Source organism: Stegodyphus dumicola, chromosome 4, assembly GCF_044657685.1.
Source record: "Stegodyphus dumicola isolate Sdum_Otavi_A_Nest chromosome 4, ASM4465768v1".
Lineage (NCBI taxonomy): Eukaryota > Metazoa > Arthropoda > Arachnida > Araneae > Eresidae > Stegodyphus > Stegodyphus dumicola.
The window spans coordinates 235823456-235840626 of record NC_140771.1 but is presented as its reverse complement, the minus strand read 5'-3'; the positions used below and the strand labels follow the sequence as shown (position 1 = coordinate 235840626).

The 17171-nt window shown below is 31.4% G+C and overlaps 1 protein-coding gene across 2 annotated transcripts in view; it reads right to left on the bottom strand.

The window, feature by feature from the left end:
- Positions 1 to 11785: 11785 nt before the first annotated feature.
- LOC118189388 (uncharacterized) overlaps positions 11786 to 17171 on the bottom strand; it is a 45729-nt gene continuing 40343 nt past the window's right edge. The window contains exons 1-2 of one of the 2 annotated variants that reach the window (XM_035359975.1): positions 16379 to 16496; positions 11786 to 12184 (exon numbers count right to left, since the gene is read on the bottom strand). In XM_035359975.1, coding sequence (XP_035215866.1) covers positions 11858 to 12184; positions 16379 to 16390 — 339 coding nt within the window. In that variant the 5' untranslated portion in view covers positions 16391 to 16496 and the 3' untranslated portion in view covers positions 11786 to 11857. Of the gene's footprint in view, positions 12185 to 16378; positions 16497 to 17171 lie in introns of those variants that run through there. The other variant, XM_085816090.1, reaches the window with a different exon arrangement.

Below are 17171 nucleotides of genomic sequence, written 5' to 3'. Positions count from 1 at the left end.
GTAAGGATAAGTTAAAAGCAAAATAATCATTGTTTGGAAACTGGAAAAGTGATGCCATCCAAAAGTGGCTAAAAATTATAAACGATATAAGCTACCGTCCGAAAAGGAAATATTCTACAACATTTTGTTGATCAGTCAGCGCCGTATAAACGTTATGAAACTAATTTATAAGCATTATATGCATCATCAGCGTTATAAGCATCATTGACAGAATTGGAAATATTTACAGAAATTATTCATTACTCATTAGTATCTCTATAGAACAGGGTTGGCCTACTACTGTATGTATATAAACGACAGATTTTTGAATTTAAGAGTATTTTGGAAAAGTTATTGAAAAGCGATACAACGCAGAAGTAAAAATTGAGAATCATAGCCTGTCTCGGTCTGAAACCAAATTCGAAATTCAAATTAAATGCTGCTTCAAGTGCACATATTCTCGTAGAGGACTACGGTTATTCAAAATTTTGTGACTTTGTGTTAAGCCGTTGTTCTACAGTAAAATGAGCATAATTACGTTAATTACGTACTCATGCATAATTACGTACTCATTGCATAATTACGTACTCATTTATTTTATTATCCGCTTGCGCGGCCAGGTCCTAAAATAGTTATTATTATTATATATATATTTTGCTTCAAAAGAATAAAGTAAAGTTTAATTTAATTTTAAATAATTCTCTTGCGCCATTGCTGCAAGAAATGAAATTTGAATTTAAAATTGAAATTTTTGAATTTGAAATTTGAATTTGAATTCGTTCTCTATTCGTAAAAAGCAAATTAAAGTTAATAAATTTAAATGAAATTTAATGCAAACAAATAAATGATTAATTATTGTTTTCCCAAGTAGAAAAACCTTGCTTAGATAGCTGAGTTTATTAATTATAGCCTAATTAAATTCAAACAAAATATTTACTTTAAAAACAAACTCAAAATTCAGTCTTGGAGGTGCACATATTTTCGAATGCATTATGTGCGTTCAAGATTTGGTGCCTGTTGATGTCGCCTTTTTCCCACAGACTTTGTTGCGAGAAACATGTATGCATACAGATTCTTCATTATTTGATAATAAAAAGAGGTATAGATAATAGAGATTTACATCATAAAATAGAATCCCGACCAGCTGAAGAATCGCTCATGCATTATGGTTGAATAGTAAAATAACTTTGTTGATGTGTGACGAATAGAGGTTTACATCATAAATAGTAAAGTTCAGTCACGACCAGCTGAACGATCGCTCGCTTGAATAGTAAAATAGTTTTCTTGCTGTGTGACGAGGAGAAAATAAATAAGGAAAAATTCAAAAGCATAGCTCGTTATTCAAGCTAAATAAAGTATTACACCGCACGAAACCTCTAAAATAACAATAGAAATAAGAATAAAAAAAAAATAAAAAAAATAAAAAAATCTGAAATGTTTCAGATTTTAAATTACGTCCAAAGGGGCGTTTTTTAACATTTTGTGTGTTACCTTTCTTTATTAAATATCATGTTCCTCGCACTTAAACCATAAGATCCAGTGCAACAGCAATATCGCAAAATAGTTTTAAAACGAGCATATCTTTAGAATTTCCGACACAGAGACTCACGCGCTGGAGATAAAAATGTTTTTTCTGCACAACGTTGCCATTGCTCGCTTTGAAATCCTTGAGTTTGTTAATCAAAAATTCGTCAAAGTTTTAAAAAATAGGAAATCGATCATAAAACAAATTTCAAATTTCAAATTTGGTCTTCCACATGCTCATATTCGTTGGAGGATTACGTTATTCAAAATTCGATGACTCTATGTACCGTTGTTTTATCACAATACGAGAAATATACATACATTTATGCAGATTTTTCATTATTTAATTTCTTCAAATATAATGCAGGACTCTAACATTTTGTGGCAACAGTTTGAAAAGTGAACCGACATTTATCCGTCCGACGCAAAATGTCAAAACCAAACTAATAGTCCTTCGGGATTCAAATCCCTTTGGACTAATAATAAAAGTAATAGATAACCAATAGCGCCGGAATAAACCTTTTGACTGTGGACCATAGTGATTTTCTCTCAGGAACCGTAACGTTTGGGGTATATTCCCGTAATTAATCGATAAATTTAAAGTATTATAGTGCTACTTTACTAGCTCCCTAATTACATAAATTGTAAGTTTTGCAATTCATGATTATTAGAATTCATTAAAAATATTTTTGCAGCGAAAAATAATGTGCTAAGTTTGAGCAATCATTTTTGACTAATTTTAAATAATGCATCATTTTATTTTATCCCTTTCACAGGAATGACATAATTTTCATGCGAAGAAAATGTATTTTGATCTAAGGAAATTTATCAGCAGAAATAAAGTTGAAATTGAAACAACAAACACAGCTAATAAGCTCACTTTATGTGCTGATTATGTCAAGCGAGTACGGTGGCCAGAAGGTTTATGTCTACCGCACTGCAACGACATATTCTGAAGCAAAGGACTGAGCAATCTAGCAATGTAATTGTACATCTGCATCTTCAGTTCCTTGTTTTGTTTCAATTCGTGCTGCAGTAAATTTTGATATGATTTGATTCACATGTCAGTGAGTCTACTTTTGATGTTGGCCTTTGAGTTCTCACCATTGTCTCATTGAACAGGATTTTAACAAAGTGCTTCTAAGATCTTCTCTTACGCTCGATACGATTAGTACCTTTTTGTGCATCGGAATATCTGTCGCATAAGTATTGTAGTTTTCAGCAAATTTCGTATTTAAGACTAAGTAAAACTGAATACTTAAATAGAGATTACTTATCTTTCGTTTGTTGAAGTCAAACATTCTCTTTTGGACGAGCTCATTCCAGAATTGGATTTGGTAATCTGTTGGGCCTTCAGCAGTCAATGTGATCTGCCGTTTCCAACGGTGTTTTCCACTCATATTATGTTTCTTTTTCCCTTGAAAACGTTTTCCAGCGTTAACCAAGGTCTGAAGTTGCTGGGAGCTTGTCAGATTTGGCCGTCGAAGTTCTTTGCTGTCCGTGGGGAATGCTGGCCTGATCAGTCGGAGGAGTCCTCTGGTTCTTAAGCAATTTCTTGCGCTGGGGAAATTCTTATTCAAGCCCCCGCTTCTGGCGTGGGATCTGCTCTGGCATCCGATCGCTAACTTCCCTCCTTGGCGCTTGAAATCCGGATCACTCATACCTTGGCTGGCGTTGTTTGTCCGTTAGCCGCTCATTCGATTTCGTATGTGTTCTCCTTCTGCTTCGTTTCTTGCCGACGTGCCACACTTTTGTGCTAGCCCTAGTTACTCCGTGATGTTGCCTTTTGATTCCTCATTACCTGCGTATTTTAGCTTCTGCTTCATAAATTTCGGTCACCTTTCTTTTCTTTTCTGAAACTATTATTCTTGAAACCGAAGGCCCATCTCCTGTCCTTCTTTAACCAAAAGATGGTTCCTTCAAAATGTTTTTGGCTATTTTCAGGTGGCAATAGCTTTTCACTTGATCCACACTGACAGAATATTCACCCTGTTATCTCCTTTCAGGTAATAAACAGGTCCAAAAATCCTTTTTATAACGAATGGTCCTTCGAATTTTAGGCATAATTTACTAATTTTCTTTTTCTAGACCGAGACAACAAATGTGCAATTATCTACACCTTGTCCCCGGCTTTAAAGTCAAAAGCTTTTCTTTTTTAGCGTAGTACAATTTTTGCCTTCTTCTTGGGATATCTAAATTTGCCACCGCCTCATTAAGCAGTTTCTGAATATCTGTTACTTTAAATTCTGCCTCTTATTTTTGTACGAAGAATAATATATCCAGGGAGGTTATCTTTCTTCCCTAGAATAATTCTGCTGGCATTTTTCCTGTAGTTTCCTGTTGGCTGTTCTTAGGGTAACAACCAGTTCGTTGCCACAGGCATCACAGCGGTGGTGGTAAATTTTAACGTAACTACGAATTATTTTAACTATATTCTTTTTCACGTGCTCTGCAGTATTTGATTGTGGCCGATAAGAAACCATCTTTAAATGGCGTACGACAAGCCCTGCCCCAGATTTTTTAATATATGCATAGATATGTCTAAATTCTAGTTCTGTTCGTGATTCGGCAATAATAGGACAGGAGACCATCAATAGAGGAGGTTTTAGCTTTTGTGCTTTATTGATGGAAACTATTTACCATCCGCTATTAGCGGCATATATTTGAAATACAATTTTACAAAGTTACAATGGTTGTACGAATATACATATGACATACAGAAACAGATTATTTAGGTCTTGTGATGTTCCCATAGATGGCAATGCTTACAATAAAGCTTATAATTTAGTATCAATAGAATTGTTAGATATGTTGAAAATTTATGTTTACAGATTTTTATATATTAATGTTGAAGTATAACCAAATTATATAACATAAAATATCCTTTTACATTTTAAAGAATTTAGACATATATTATTTAGAAATAATTAAGCCAAATTTAAAAAGAATGAGAAAAACACTAAATATATAATATTTGACAGAAAGGTAAACAGACGGCTTGTAAGGATCTTAAGTTTTACTAACGTTTATTTTTATTTTAAATCTTTACTATCACTTCTTATTTTCTACTTCCGGCCAGAATTAAAAGCGTTAACTTATTTATGTAAAATTTGTCTGGCGAACGCCAAGTACTTAAGTGGTGGCTTTTTGCCAAGCGAGAGAGAGGAAGGAGTTAGTCGAAGCAGGCCGCTTACCTTAGAAGTTTTACTCAGTTCCTGGTTGCCTTCCAGGCCAGAGGTTTAATCCTCGTGATAATTTTTAAACGTTAGTGTTAACATTTCTCTGTACTACATACGGCTTCCTGTTAATATAAGGCCAATCTTCCACGTTTATTATTTCAAAGTTAAGTTAGAGTTTAGTTATATTTTTATATTCTTACGTTCAGACCACGAGTAGTTGGTCTCTGTATTCCGAAGTACGGAAATTATTGTAAAGAGTGAAAAATAAAGGGTTTCGTATACCCATCCTGTGTATCTTGTCTACTTCCCACATTTATTGAACATAGCTTTAGTAAGCTCCCTGTTCCGAGTCAGGTCTGTGCATGTTCCCAAAGAAAGTAAGATGGAACATTGAACCTGATAGGCTTAAGTTCGTTCTGTGGATGAAACGAGTGTAGTGCTATAGATGTATATCCACTTTATTGTAATTTTTCCCACCAAAATTTTTTCTTGATTATATGTTAATCTAACTATATTTTATCGAAAGGGATTCTTATTTATTGATTATTCAGGCTATTGATTATTCAATCGGATTGCACGGGATGTTGATGCTCGAAAATCCCGCCTACTTCAAGAGTCTCAAATGTACTATTATCATACTTATATTAATACTAAAAGAAGTAATGATTCAAGATTGCTGCATAGCACGATTACATAAGCCATCAGTCGTAAATCTCCAGGAGGAAAAATGTTAGAGTACGTTTGGTGGTAGTCAGCTGATTCAACAAATAGACCGTTAACTAAACATTACGAAATGAGGCACAAAAATGGTGCATTAACTGCAACTGTACATACAAGATATCTACATTCGAATGATGAAGTAACCCGTATTTTTAGTTTTTTAAGTAAAATATGACAAATTTCAAATGATTTATTAAAGAACCTGCAATGAAAATATTTTCAAACTCAAAATATCTCGAGCGAAGGAAGTTAGTTCCTCAAACATTTCGCCCATAAATTTTCTATCAGTGTTAAGTTACGTTAAACTGCTTTTTAATGTAATTAATTATGACGATTTCTGAAGAATAAGAGACATTAAGAATTTTTCAAAATCCATATGAAACTAAAAGCTGATTTAACTAAACATCAAACAATTAACATAATAATACGTTTTCAATAAAAGTGAGAAATGAATGTACTGATGCATAAAACTTCATTTAATTTTCTTCTATATAATATTTATAATACATTTTTTAAAAAGGAGATTGTTAGAAAACGATGGATCCAGATTCCTCTTATTTGAAACAGATTTGCAATCCAATTTCGATTAAATTATTTCCTATGTGTCTTGTACAGTGAACGCCGCTTAATGTAATCACTTTTATTCCAGAGAGCTTTGATAGCCTTAGCGGAATGTTAACATTAAACGACGAGAAAAAATGTGCTTGTATATAGTAATAGAGTTTAACTAATTTAAAATAACTATAACATGAAACATAAATATACTGCAAATATGAATAAGTATTTTCACAGCATTTATATTAGGAAACGTCTGTTTATGAACTGATGATAATATCTACAAGTTAATTTATGAACTTTATATTCATAAGTTCAATAAAGTGTCTGTAAATAATTCAACGGATATTGTACCTTTAATCTTAATACTCGGAGTGCATCCCTCGATGTAAGAGAGCATACCAATATAAACTTTAAAATTGCTACCTTCCCCCCCCCCAAAAGAAAATGTCTAAAAGCTTTCAGATTTTATATTACGCCCAAAGGGGCAAATTTTTCACTTGACACATGCGTGTTTGAGGAGCGTTTCGAATGCATTTGGGCTAAAAATATTTAAAAACAACATATTTTTGAATTTCCGATAGACAGTCTCTCGCGCTAGGGACAAAAATATTTTATTTATCACAGTGCGCTGTCACCATTTGCTTTGAAATCGTTGAGTTTCTTACTGAAAAATTCGTTAAAGGTTTAGAAATATGAAAACAAAATTCACGTTTCAGGCTTCCAGTGCTCATGTTTAAGGGGAGGACAACATTATTCAAACTTTGATGGTTCTAGGTAAAGTTATTTTTTCACAATGCGAGAAACATGTATGCATTAAAGCAGATTCTTTATTATTTAATTTCTTTAAATATAAAAATGGCTATAATATTTGTTGGAAACAATTTGAAAAGTGACTCAAAGCTTTTAGTGATTCGAGATTTTTCGAGACCCCTTTTGAGCTAAAAATAGCCTAAGTTTAGCATAACTGTTTTCAGGAATTCTCTTACCCAGTTTTTCTCCCCGTCCTGAGGAATACCTGTACCTGATCCCTCTCAAAATCGGAAATCGGCACACAAGCTTTTTTTTTTTTTTTTTTTTTTTTCAAATTTTAAAATGTTAACTGAAATTGATGTCAAACTGTTTGGCGATTTAATTGCTTGCTTGGCGACATTTCCGTTTCATTGAGTCTTAAAATCTTTTCAAATTTATTTGTCGACTTTTTCTTTTATTTCACGATTTTACTTCAGTTTAAAAAATCTATTCTATAACATTTTGATAATATTAGCCAAATTTTTGGTCAAAATAAGAGATATATTTTCCGTGGTTTCGTACAAAAAAGCCTGAATTTTCTGCAATTCGTATAAAAATATTCGAATAATATCATTAACCACAATCACACTAAGCAAGCATCTAACTTTAACAGGCAACTGCATATTCTGCTAAAGTTTACGGTAAGAGAAAGAGTGAGTAATGGGATTTTTGCTTATACCTATTTCTCAAACAAAAATTTCACTGTTATTTTGACTAGAACTCAATGAACATAAGATTTACAAAATTGAATGGCAGTTTACTAAAATTTTATTATCACTCAAAATGTACAGAATTAGGCTTAAGGATCAGTGGAAAAGAATTCTCTGTATTTTGGAGTCATCCTGACTATAGTAAAGATAGTTAAGCAAATTATACATAAATAGTTTCTTCCATAAGTTTAAACGAAATATACTGATTTTGCACAATATTGTCAGCATCTAGATACATAAAATCAAAACGTAAATTCTTTGATTTTTTCTCCTCTCGAGTAATACTTACCTTTATCTCTTTCTGAGTTGAAAATTGTTCTTCAAGTTGTATTCTTAAAAATGAGAGAATTTATTTATATTGTTTTTCCACTTTTATCGAATACCATACACTTACTCATGCAGCCGCCTAAAATAGTAAATATATAAAGGAAAAAATATATTAGGATTTTATTCAATCCAGTTTATGTAACTTCATTGGGTCCTAGCTTATATAATTTAATAAAAATATTGAATGATTTTTAATAATAAATCAAATGCATTTCTTTTTTTTTACTTCCATCTGCGAAGTAAAGGGAGTATTATAATGGCAAAAATTTTTGGCTATCATATTTCAGCAGAAATTTTCATTTTGACAGTTCCAGTATCCCTACTGACTACTCTTTTAAGTGACGCCTGGTCGTACGGACAGAATAAAGGACTCTTTGTTCCAAAATGGGTATCGAAATGGATTTTTTTCGTGATGTCTGGCATAACTCAAAACGATTAGCCGCAGAACATTGACATTTTGCATGCAACTGCTTACACTTACACTGCAGAAGAGAACTGTTGACCCTAATGTGTATATATATATATATATATATATTAAATTATATATATATATGTGATGTACCAGCTTTTGTCCGGAATAAATAGATTGGTGAAGAAATATAGATGTAGTCGTAGCTTAAATTATCAGACGATAAGTTTAAAAAACAGGATCCATTTATTATTGGTCAGGAGAAATAGCAGTTACAAAAATCCTATTTCCGGAGTAAATAAAAAAGAATTACTAATAACTTTTTGTATGAAGTTTACTGCATTGTTACATTAAAGAAAAGACCCCGATATTCCTTTGCGAGTCCTTTTATAGCCTCCAGAAAGGCGGAGCTTCCAAGAAATGACGTCAGCCTCGTCAGCCATTCCAGTTCGCTTTAAATATCTCCAGAACATTCTATAACTGTACGTGTAGAAAAGGCGGGAAAAACAACTTGACTACGGGGCTGTGGATTTAATTCCACGTACTTTCAAATAAGAGACCGTCGCCATTAAAAAAAATTGAAAAGAACATACAGTTAGAATTTTAAGTGTATTCTTGACTACGGAATTTTATTATTACAATATATATATTAGGCTAAATGTTCTTAAATAGAAAACTGAACTTTACGACATCCCTTTTACTTCCATCACTTAATACTTGAATTTCCAGTCATTTCATATTAAAAATTTTGAAAGCAGTTTGTTACTTTTAATTTACTAGTTTGATTTTTAAATTTCTAATTAACTACTTGTTTTAAACTTTAGTTTTAAGATTGTATTATTTTTTATCTTCTTATGATTTTAAATTAAATTTTAATTTTCTAATGTGTTTACGTTTGTTTGTGAGTTTGAAAATGAGAGTGTAGGGGGGTATGTCTTCTAAAGTAAGCATCTCGTTCAGATTAATTGTGTTCTTAATGAGAAACTTTAATTTTAAGATTATTTGCTATTTTGTTTGATAAGATTCTTTTGGCTTAAATGGACTAATGTCTTTATATGGATTGAGTATTCATCGTGACTTATAGTTTGGAACTAGCAAATAATTTGATGCTTACTTCGAAGTAAGATGGTTTGGTTTGGTTTGGTTTATTAGATTACCGCGAAGCACTCGAGGGCTATCTGCCTTAAGGGAGGGATGCCTTCGTGGAGGACTTTTTAAGGGAAACTGGCTCGTATACACGTTACACATGGGGAAAACCACGAAAACGCCCATGCAGCCAGCCCGTTCGCGGGATTCGAACCTCGGACCGAACTACCAGTGTTCAGCGACATTACCGCTCGGCCGCTGGTGGGCTCGAAGTAAGATGAAACGCTCTCTTTTAATTTAGTTGTTGTTAATTGATGGTAGATCGTTTTATCTCCTTGATAAGTCGATTAATCTGCAATCAATGACAATAGCTACTTTTTTACAACTTAAAATTTACTTTTGATTTTGGTATTTTTGACATTAAAGATTTTTCTTAGCAGATTTATTAAACAAGGAGATTGAAATTACTATTTAAAATACTAATTTAAATTCTGACTAAAAAAAATTTCATTCATCGTTTTAAATTGAATTTGTGTTCCTTGGAGATGGTATATGGAAAGTTTTCTTATTACAAATTATTATGAATTATTAATTTATTACATTGCAACTTTAGCGCAAATCACAGGCTTTTTAATTTACTTTTAATTACATTATTTTGAATATATATATATGTGTGTGTGTATATACATATATATATACATATAATTATGTATATATTTCCCTTTTTCGTCAACTTTAAGCCAGTTAAGTCTTCGCGCTACAAGTTTTTACAGTAGCCATTATCTTTTAGAAGTGTTTCACCTGCCGCCATGATGCGTTGTTACTCTCCTTCTTCGTCGTTTGTACTTTTCACAGACCACTCTCACAAGTCTCACTCCCACATACAAAGTTTAACTGGATAAGGCATACCTATCTTGTTATATATATGTATAACAGGATAAACCCATAAAAATACTGTTGTCTGGTCTTGGACGCTTAGACGAATGTTTCATACTCTTTTCCAAGAAGTTCAACTTTTCTACATCTCCAAGGGTAGAGCTATGAATTCTACTTTCTTTTGCACGACTCCGTACTTAGGAAAACGATGTTTTTTTTTTTTTTTTTTTTTTTTTTTTTTTTTTTTTTTTTTTCCTCCAGTTTACATTTTGTTTAATATTTTTTTTGTTTGTTTTTAGTAGGTTTGCTGTTTTCTTAGCTGGTTAAAACTGGATTTAGAATTTTATGTACAATTTATTTATGGAAATCCTTTAGTAAAGTTTTTCATTTTTTCATAGTATTAAAAGATTCAGGTTCACATAATTAGGGACCACCCATTCTTTGAGTTTCTTTTAAATAACAATTTGATTTAAAAGTTAATTCCTTTACTCCTTAATCTGTAATTTCTTTTGAAAGTTTGATTTGCATTTTAATGTTTCTTTGCAATTTTTCTTTTTAGAGCAGTCAGTTTTGCATAATGTACTGTTTTTTACCCTTTTTCTCTTTTTTCTAAGTGATCGCATACATGTAGGGAAAATTCGGAATACATTTGAGACTCGGTTTTGTGGTTTTAATTAAATTTTAATAATCAAAATCGTAAAAACAACCTTGTATTTCGCGTAAGTATATTGAAACACTTAATCGATTTCGAGGGCAGCTAAAGGTTCCTTCCTAAAGGTTTAATCAGAGTTACACTGGCCGCCTACTTTTACTGAGCCAGGCTATCTGATCAAACAAGTAACAGAAAGGACAAAGAATTAACGAAGTTAAAAATAGGGAGCGAGGGGCAACTGCACCTTCAGGCTAAAATTTCGGTTATAACCACGTGCAGTGCTGATAAGGACCACGTGTTTCTGAGGCTCCTTCCCCTTTAGTTTTCTTCTATCTATGTATTTCTTTCTCCTGATGAGGAGGGACTTTTAGCTGCCCTCGAAATCAATTGAGTGTTTCAATATAATTACGCTAAATACAAGGTTGTTTTTACGATTTTGATTGCCACATTAGCGTGTTTCTCTTCTAGTCTAAATTTTAATATTTTTAAGAAAATTTAATTGAATCTTTCATCAGTTTTTGATGTCAAATGATTCAGAAGAATGACACATGTATTCGCGACATATTAATCGACTTTTATGAAACTCTAATTTTTTCCTGATGAGTTCTGAATTAAGTTTTCAGACAAAGGAGATTAAATGGTAGTTTTTATTTATATTACCAAATAGCGTTTTAATTGTTTAGGATTTATTTTACTGATGAATTCTTATAATAATTTTGATTATGATTAGCTACGATGTTTGACCTTTTATCCACGGTTTCAGTTATTAATATTAATAGGGAATTGCCCTGTTTTGATTCCAATTTTATTTTATTTTCAATTTTGGATGCTTGTGTTTAATTAATATATTTACTTATATATAGAGAGTCTAGCTCTTTTTCTTATATATATAAGCTGCAAAATATTAGATATATCTTTAGCCTAAAACTTTTGCGCGGCACTTGTATGTCAGTATCAAATAAAAGAAAACCCAAACTATGCAAAAAGAAATTTATTAAGATTGATAAACATCTATAGAGCTAGAAAATTTTACGTCCATAGTAGCCGTTTATTTGAGAACAGTTTTGAGCATTGTGGGTGCGGCGAGTAATCCAGCGCTACGGAGGCCGATAGGAGAGATGATTCCGTTGCTGAGAGCAAAGGGAGAAGCTCCGATCAAGCCGTTTCCAATGATTCTGTTGCTGAGTAAAAGTGGAGAACCGGCCCATAATCCGTTAGTTCCGATGATTCTGTTGTCAGTTGTGATTGCACCAGGGATTGCAACGGCAGAAGTTGTGGAGACAGCTGAGGGTGCTAGAATTCCAGCATTCAATAGTCCGGGTGCAAGCAAAGTGGAAGACTGAGCAGCTGCAACAGCAGCGAGGAGAACAGCAATCTGGAGGAAAAATTATTTCAGCTTTAAGAACTATTTAAAATTAAATTGCACGAACTGAATACAACCAAACACTGTATGTCAGCCATTTCAGTGTCACTCTGTTTTCTTATCTAAATATAAGCTAAATAAAATTTTGAACTATATTTATCTTTTTAAAGTAAGAAAATTTTTTATTTCGCCACTCACATAAATATTTTGCTTACGAAAATTCTTTGAAAATTTAAGAACTGTAACATTTAAAGAAGAATTTTTTGAGGGGTCAAGAAAACAATTCGTTTCTCCAAATTAATAAACAAAGCTCGTTTCATAATTATTAATTGTTTAACAATTTTTATTAAAATTAATTGTTAAATTTGATTTATTCAGGTTGAATCATTTTCTCAACTTAAAGATTAGGAACTTACGATGCTTAGAAATGTAGTATTGCTATTTCATGCTGTAGAATTCTGAACTTCGGCTGGAGAATCGAATCCAAAGCCTTCTCCGAGGACAAGTGTCCTATCTTCTAAACTGTCCGGAGCTGGTTATCATTTTTAGATAATTTCCATTTAGTTATAAAACTCACTAATTTAAATAACTAATAAAGACATTATAACCGAACAAATCCACATTTAAAACTGTTTTAAATAGGCAGAAAAAAGGCGTTACTTACTTAAACTACATAGGTTCTACACCTTAATCATGAGAGAATTGTTTGGTGTTTTAAATGTATCCATCTATTATGCCATTTTTCAGCATTTTATACTATGTTCAAAGAAGAAAATACCCATTTTGACCGCGCTCGAACCCATTTGAACGATGTTTTTGCATGACATCTGCACGTACGGACAGAATAAAAGACTCTTTTTTTTTTCAAAAAGATAGTACAATGGATTTAGAAGAAATTTCTTTTCGTAACGTCTGCACGTACTCGCATGACTCACGAACGAGTAGCCTCAGAACGTTGAAACTGTTTTGCTTTAAAAGTGATTGAATTATGTTGTTTTTATGTATTGCTTAAGAACTAATCTTAAGTTAGTCCCTTTAGTTAATCTGCATGCAATAGATGTTGAATTATCAACAATTTAAAAGTTGTTTAAGTGTCACTAAGCCTAACCGAACCTCCATTTGTTTACATTTGAAAACATTTAGTAGATTAGTAAATTAAGTTAGTTTGTGCACCAACTTCAGTGTCTTTTTGCCGAGTGAAACCAAAAGTAAACTTTCAGTTCTGTTCCCCGAAAAATCTGACTTGCTGCCCGCTGGCCGAATTGAATTTTTATTTTTTATTTATTTATTTATTTATTTATTTTTGTGTGTGTAGAAATTTCAATTGCAGTTGTAAGAATTGTTTTTTAAACTTTTTTAACTGTATTTTACACTTATGTTTTTCTGCATTTTAAAATCTTTAATGAAGATTTTTTGAGCTTTTTATGTGTTTTTGCCTCTCCGCAAAGTGAGAATTGCATTAATTGTGTGAGAAATCTAATGAAATTAGAGGAAATAGGTTTAAACTCAATCCAGTAAAAAGTGCGTATAATTTAATAGGCCATACTATAAAGTCACGTAGTGTCCTCATCAGACATTTTCTTTTTCTCTTTTCAAACAACGATTTTGCAGACTCGTTACTTTGGCTTTGAATTAAAGTATATGACTCTTTTCATACAGTTTTAGTAAAATGAAATGCTAAATGTCAAATTTTGTTTTCTACCTGTATTAAGTAATTTTAAAATGGGAAAGAAAATAGGTATTTTAGAAACAGATTTACATCATCCAGAAATGGTAACTGATGATAAATAAGTGGCTTTTATTTTATTTTATTTTATTTAGATAAATAATTTAAAACGTCATTTTTGAATAGGAAAAAAACCGAATTATTTCAAAGTTAATTTAATGAATTTTTATCAATCCATAATACTCCAGATTTTCAAAGACGTGGTCAGAAGTATTTGATTTTAGTTACAACATATTTTTCTTTAGTTACGGTAATTTTCACCTTTAGAATTTATATTAAGGTAGAGGTAGCAATAAGATCTGTCAACGACGTCTACATATAGCGATCATTTTGAAGCTTACGTTACGTTACAATACATGTAATGTTTTAGAACTCTATTTCTATGTACACTTAAATAGAGTTCAATGCATCAAAACCTTTTATTAAGTTAGAATTTTTTACTTATTTTAAATTATTACAAATTTTTGGGGAATTCAAACAATAAGAATCAGCGTTGTTCAGGACTAGCTTACAAATATAACGCTTCTTGTTGTTTGACTTCTCCAATAATCATTATTCGGAGTTTTATTTTAACCTAAACAAAAAACATCTCAGAATTGGAAGCGAGCATGACTTTGCCTCGTGTTATCGTCCTACTTGCTTACGTCCATCTTAAAAACGTACTTGTTTTAGCTAATTTTCATTTTAAGCTAACTTATTTCTAAACTGCAAGAATTTAAGCTATAATCATAATAATAGTAACTTAATCTATAATTTAACTAACGGCAATAATAGCGAAATTGAGATTAAAAGATTCATAATATTGCATAGCTTCATTAGAAAAACATTGCAAAATCTACAAAGTAGAATTTTCATTTTACGCTATGACGCTGTTACATTGTTGCAAAATTAGTCGTCTGCAATTAAAAAATTCAGTTCAAAATAGTTTGGTCTTCTATTATATACTTTTATTGAGCAGACTAGAAGTTCCTGTTATATATTTTGGTTGAGCAGACTAGAAGTTTCTGTTATATATTTTTATTGAGCAGACTAGAAGTTTCTGTTATATATTTTTATTGAGCAGACTAGAAGTTTACAACGCAGTTTATGAGTACTTATTTAATTCTTAGTATAGAAGAAGGATTATTCCTATTAATAAAACAATTACGAGGTAATTTACCACATTTTACAAAAGAGAAGATAACGGTAAACTTTAAAAATTGTTAATGATCTTTTTAGCAGAAATTTGTAAGACTCGTAAGAAAACTATTTACCTTTATTTGAAAGTAATGGTTTTCATGAATTAAAATCAATTAAAGATAAAATAAAAATTACTTCTATCGACTTTTATTTTATTAACTGAGTTCAAAAATTTCTTACAACTCATAAATCTAAAACTGAAAACATATCATGATTTTTCGGATTTGTGATTTTCTTTTATTCGGAAAGTGAAAAGAAACAAAGACAATTTCAACATATTTAAAAAAACACGAAAAAATTATATATTAAAACCAAATAATTAAAATGAGTTAAAAAAATTCGAAAGGTTTCAGATTTTAAATTACACACAAAGGGGCTTTTTTTATATTTTGTGTGCTACCTGAATTTATTAAATATCATATTCTCCGCACTTAAACCATAAAATTCAGTTCAATAGCAATATCGCAAAATAATTTTAAATTGAGCATATTTTAGAATTTTTGATACACAGTCTCACTCGCTAGAGATAAAACATTTTTATCTGTACAACGTTGCCATGGCTTGCTTTGAAATCCTTAAATATGTTTATCAAAATTTCGTTAAAAGTTTTACAAAATATGAAATCGATAATAAAACAAATTCCAAACTTCAAATTTGGTCTTCCGCATGCCCATATTCGTAACATGATTACGTCATTCAAAATTCGATGGCTCTATGTACAGTTGTATTATCACAATGCGAGAAATTTACATGCATTTATGCAGATTTTTCATTATTTAATTTCTTCAAATATAATGCAGGACTGGTGGCAACAGTCTGAAAATTCAAACGGACATTTATAGTTATTCAACGCAAAATCGCAAAACGGAAACAATAGTCCTTCAGGAACAAAGCCCCTTTGCACTTATAATTAGAAATATAAAATTAATTTAATTATTCTGTTTTAAATGTTCTTTTCTAGGCTATTTTTTTAAATTTTACAAGTAACATCTTCAAGAACTCTCAAGTGAACTGGTGTCAGAATTACAAAATTTTTAAATTCTGTTTCGTAAATAAGATTTAAATTTCACAAAACTAATGCATTATTTGACATTAAAAAAAGGCATTCTAAATAAGATTTTCAGTTTTCTTGTTATTTAATAAGTGTTTTAATACCTTAAAAGACAGTTACTTTAAAAAACATAGTTTTAAGCTTTAGGTTTATTTGGGGACATTCATTTTGAAAAGATGTTCTGTGTAACCTTAAGTAAAAAGTTAAATAGTAAACAAAACAGTACTTTTGTCAAATAAAGAAATCTTACCTTAGCAAACATTTTCAGGAGTTCAGGGAGTATTGATCTACTCAATAAGATTATGATTTACTGACGGGGGGTAGTTACTTATATACTCTTTTCGATACCTTGAATATGCAGAATGTAAATGATGTAGGAAGTGATGGTTTAGATGTGAATTTCAGACCCCGCCCTTTATACGTTGAATGACATTGAAGCATGTTTAGTAAATATAGGAGTTGCCATATGGCAACAAAAGAATAATATTGCATCATACATTTTGAAGTAATAATCAATTAATCTAGGCTACAACCGGGACTTGTTTAGCTGACTCGTTTAGCTATTTGATAGCTGTAATTGTTTCCGTGCAGCAATAACAGAGAGTAATTATCGCAAAACTTATTAAAAAAATTTAACATTGCCTTCTAAATATAAATTTTATTAGACCGAAGGCCGTTAGCCCAGAAAAGCTATTAGTTTCGTTTTGGCATTTTGCGTTGGTGCACTATAAATGGCGGTTCACTTTTCAAACTGTTGCCACCAAATATTATCGCCCTGTGCTATATTTAAAGAAATTAAATAATGAAGAATCTGAATAAATGTATGTTCTAGCATTGTGATAAATCAACGGTACCTAGAGCCATCCAATTTTGAATACCGTAATCTTTCAATGAATATGGGCATCTGGAAGCCCGAATTTGGAATTTGAAATTTGTTTTATTATCGATTTCATATTTTGTAACACCTTAACGAATTTTTGAATAACCAACTCAACGATTTCAAAGCGACAATGGCAATACTGTACGGAAAAAAAAACGTTTTT